The 4,844-nt window shown below is 36.4% G+C and overlaps 1 protein-coding gene across 1 annotated transcript; it reads right to left on the reverse strand.

The window, feature by feature from the left end:
• On the reverse strand, positions 1–3,531 carry LOC113240615 (protein SYS1 homolog). Its single transcript, XM_026477952.1, has 4 exons — positions 3,200–3,531; positions 2,911–3,032; positions 2,637–2,784; positions 1–1,076 (listed from the first exon to the last, which is right to left on the reverse strand). The coding sequence occupies exons 1-4, from the start codon at positions 3,377–3,379 to the stop codon at positions 1,035–1,037; spliced, it is 492 nt and encodes a 163-aa protein (XP_026333737.1). The 5' UTR covers positions 3,380–3,531; the 3' UTR covers positions 1–1,034.
• Positions 3,532–4,844: the final 1,313 nt, after the last annotated feature.

Consider the following 4,844-nt stretch of genomic DNA (forward strand, 5'->3'; position numbering starts at 1 on the left):
CGAGTCTACGGCATACAGGGTTGCCCTAGTGCGGTTCTGTGAATGTGAAATAAAAACACAGATCTTTATTATTCACTTATATCACTATCATCATATATATCACTTTTTAAAGTGTCAGATAGTACAATAAAAACTTAAAAAAATATTTTTGGTAAATTCATTATGTGTTGTAAAAAGTCATGTAACAAAAGTTGTGGTTTACGATGTTGGTAGTATAGTTCTGTGAGATTAGTATTTAGCAATTAATCCATATGCAGATATTGTAATTAGCAGAATATACGTGCCTAAATTTCAAAGTATGTAATACACAAAAAGTAAACAATACTTATCTCTGAAATTGTATTTTCTTTTATACTTGAATGAATGAACGAAAGAAATATTCTTTATTACACATTAAAATTACAATGACACAGAACAGTAATGAAAGTATCACAGAGTAAGCCAATGTACAACAGGCGGCCTTATTGCTAAGTAGCAATTTCTTCCAGACAACCTTAATCTATACTTTTGAATAGTCACCAGCAATAACTTTAGTAGGGAAGTGTATTTAAAAAAATGTAATTATAAAGTAAAAATACAAGTATTTTATTTCTTTCATTTGTAATAATATCGGGATTTCAGATGGAGGTATAAACCATTCATGTATATTACTTGAAGTTTAGGTGGATTTTAACAGTGTTGCTATTCAGAACATCCTTTGCACTAACTATGTCTGTCATACTTTTACAGGGTTGCCGTTTAAACCAGCTTCTACAAATAATCTACAAAACTTTTGAGTATGGCCTGAGGAAACACTACCCAGAAAAGACTGAATATCAATTTTCTTTCGCTGTTCGTGTATAGCATCTGGACTTTTCTATATTCACACTATAATTAACTTCTTGGTTCAACGAAACAGGGGCCTTTAGTCTCAAAGACGCCGCTCTGTTCTCCGCCTCAACAACTAGTGTTAAAAAAGTGGAAACTATGAATATATCCTACAGTCTCATATAAGCTTCAGAGATCACCTGGATGCAGCTCCTGGACAGTAACACTCATAAGTCCACCTTGGCGCCTATGGTGCTTAGAGGTATGGCCTGGAATGGAATAGTTATTTGTTATGCATGACTGCAAAGTTGTTGTTTGACTAAAGTGCTTGTATTGAAACCTGAACAAATGAAGGAACCTAAGATTCTATTTACGATTCTATTGTTCAAAAATACAATCCTGAGCGCAGCGAGTGTTTCAAATCACCATAGCGAGGAAAATGGTACATGAAAGAAAAACAATTGAACTATAACAAATCAGTTTTAATAAACAAAATTAGTTATTGTTGTCAATTTAATGTCATAATGTCAACAAAAATAAAAATAAAATGTATCAACTGATTTATATTACATAAATAATGTACGATAAATCGCGTAATTATACATTTCATTATGTTTCTTTTTACATCTAAAGAAAAAGTTAGGTGCACCACAGTTCGCGCGCAGATTTCTACTGAGAAAGAAAGCCTTTCCGAGCGAATGAGGCTATTTTTAAAAGCTATTTTTAAACAATCATCATATCATTATCATATTTCTGCCGCCAAGCAGTAGTGTGAGTGCGCACATGGGACTTATCAACTTATCGCTCATTTAGTGCTACACTGATGCAATTGTATTTCTTGTAATGTTACAGGAAATGGATTTGAATAGATTTTTTAATTTATTTCAAATTTATGACGTGTCAGTAAATGTGTTTTTATAATATATTTATATAAAGTTAAAATTACTGTTGATTTTTTCTTGAAACATAAACACTAGTAGCGTGCCCAGCATTGGGACGTAGAAATGGGTTGATGGATGGATGGATAATAGACACTTATGATGTTGCAGATGTTTAACATACTTAATTCCATTTTGCCAAAATTACAATTACATCAATGCAGCACCAAATGAGCGTTATGTCCCAGGGTGACAGGTGCAGAGGCAGTGCCCCTCAAATCTTTGCGATTCAAACCTTGAATGGCACTGCAACAACTGTTACGGACTGGCGTGTCACTTATTTAGAACAGTACATTATTTAATTAGTCCTATCAGAATTGAATTTCAGACATTCTCATCTAGCATTCCAAGTGTCAATAACCTACAGGCAAGAATAATTTCAGGTGACCCCATACAATAAACATATATACGATACAATTGCTAATTCTTTTCTGCTTATAAAGCTTGAAGGGATGCGTTTATTACACAGTACTAATGTTGTTAAGGCTATGCTTAAGTTTTTTTTAAACAATCTTGAATGTTGAATTATATGTTACTAGCTGATGCCCGCGACTACACCTATGTAGAATAAGTTCTTCTAGTCTTTTGAGTTCTTCGAGAGTTTATTGGTTCACCATACAAACTTTCATCCCTTTTAATTTTGTGACTAAAAGTAGCTGTGTCCTTCTCCTAGGTCCCATCTATTTCAAATACCAAAATTCAACAAAATTCGTTCAACAGTTTTGGTTTGAAAACGTAACAGACAGACGGAATTACTTCTCCATTTATAATATTACTTTTAATTGAGATAGGATATTCTAGAAGATCATCAATATAAAAATAAATAGTCATAGTGTGATAAGAAATCTAGTACCCATAATAATCATAAGACTTGAAAAGTGTAAAACTCACTTGTAATTCAGTACGTAGACACAGAAACTCCCCGGAGACGCAGGTGATTGCAGCGCACGCAATATTCAGCATCCACCACGAGAATGTAGTTGGGAATGTGCCGTTGTAAATCCAGCATGCTATAAGGTGCAGACCGTGATATGTGCAGCTGGAACATACAGAATAAATTTACTACCAAATCGTATTGCAAAACAAATCTCTCAAACATTGTAATATGCTAAATATATTAAGGTTGTTTTAAATTTAATATATCAATGGCATTTTTAGTGTTTACCTGAAATCTAAGCAAAGTTTTGTCCGTCCAACAATGGTCCATAACAGCAAGGCTCCTACAACCGCATTTATTACAAATGCAGTTATCACCGATCTGCCTTCATTGTCTCTGACATGTAACTCCTGGGAACAAAATAAACATCATTCTCTGTTTTGTAGAGATATCGGTGCCGTTGATAGTGGAAATAGTACGAAAGGTCCATCAAAAATGTTGTTCTTAACGATATAACATTTTTGAAACGATTCAGATGCCACAGTTCTTAAATAATACAACTTTGACTAGCACTTACATGATAGGCAAAAATGTGATCCAAAGTCCTCGTAGACCCAGTCAAATCCTGCATTATAGCTACGAGGAGACACAAGCTAAGATACAGCACTGACTGCATTGCCACTATTTGCGAAATTATTAGAAAAGGATCCCACTGAGTATAGCGAAATGAGCCAGTCAATTTCTTTATTTTCGACATGTTTAATAAGTGTTTTTGCACACATCGATCGAATTAAAAATTCTATAGCAACGAGATTGTGTCGAAAATAGTTTATTCAGGTGCATTTAAGCTAATTTGAAACGATTCTTTACTCGAATTATGCGACTTTGTGATGAAAACAGAAATATTTCAGGAGTACGTCATTCCGTCACACGCAATTTGACATTTGATTTGACACACATTTGACAGTTGTAATGACGTGCTTTTTAGTAGCGTGTTTTGAAATGTTAAATGAAGATCATAATATATATATTATGATAACGTTTTGTTCTGTTATTACATTTGTAGTATGGAAAAAAAATGCGGGATTTTGTTTTTACACAAATTAATAATGCTTAGGTATTATGTGTTAGTTACGTATTATGTCTGCCCATTTTCCGGGGTTCTTGTATGACTTACCCACTAGCCCAGCAATGACCGCTCTACATACACCTCGCAACGAGGATTGGAAGAGAGCTGCTAACATAATAAGACCTCGACGAGTGGCTTGGGCTATAAGCTCGTTTAAATCCCCAGGTGAGGACAGTATTACTCCCATTGTACTGCAGCATAAGTGTACGCTTGCCATACCTTGTTAAGATATACAGAGCCAGTCTCGCTTGGGTTCACATACTGATACAATGGACAACAAGTAAAGTTGTATTCATACCGAAGGTAGGGAGAAAGGACTACTCTCTAGCAAAGTTCTTTAGACCCACCTGCTTTATCATTTATGCTAAAAGCAATGGAGAAGGTACTTGATAATCACATTAGGACTTTGTCCCTAATACGTAGTCCTATCCATCACACTCAACACGCCTATTAAAGTGGGAAATCCTCAGAGACAGCGCTGCTCCATCTTGTGGACAGAGTTGAGAGCGTTTGAGGACAAACAAATAGCACTGGGTGCTTTTGACAATACACCCATTCGTACTTTGGTGAAGGGATTAACCTGCAAAGGTGTAGACTCTTTTACTACGCGATGGGTGCAAAACATGCTTTTAAGCCGCAGGGCCAGTATCTCGTTACACGGGGACCGGCTTGTGGCTTCCACGGTAAGGGGCTGCCCGCAAGGTGGGGTAATTTCTCCTCTCCCGTGGACCCATTTTGTGGATCAGCTCCTGTATAGGTTGGCTGAACTGAGTATTGACGCTCAAGGATATGCGGATGACCTAGTGATCACAGTTCGAGGGCGCTGCCAAAGCACCATATCAGCACTTATGCAAGGAGCTCTTGACACCATTTCCGCGTGGTGTCACGATAACGAATTATCTATTAACGCGGAAAAGACAACCATAGTACCCTTCACTAGGAAGCGGAAACTAGATAAACTAGTGGAACCGATCCTTGGTGGCAGGATTGTGAGTTTTTCCGCAGAAGTTAAATATCTTGGGATAACCTTAGATCAAACCCTAAGGTGGAACAGCCATGTAGCTAACACGGTTAACAAGGCCAAAATGGCCTT

The sequence above is a fragment of the Hyposmocoma kahamanoa genome, unplaced genomic scaffold, assembly GCF_003589595.1.
Source record: "Hyposmocoma kahamanoa isolate Upper Pololo Valley unplaced genomic scaffold, ASM358959v1 159, whole genome shotgun sequence".
Classification (NCBI taxonomy): domain Eukaryota; kingdom Metazoa; phylum Arthropoda; class Insecta; order Lepidoptera; family Cosmopterigidae; genus Hyposmocoma; species Hyposmocoma kahamanoa.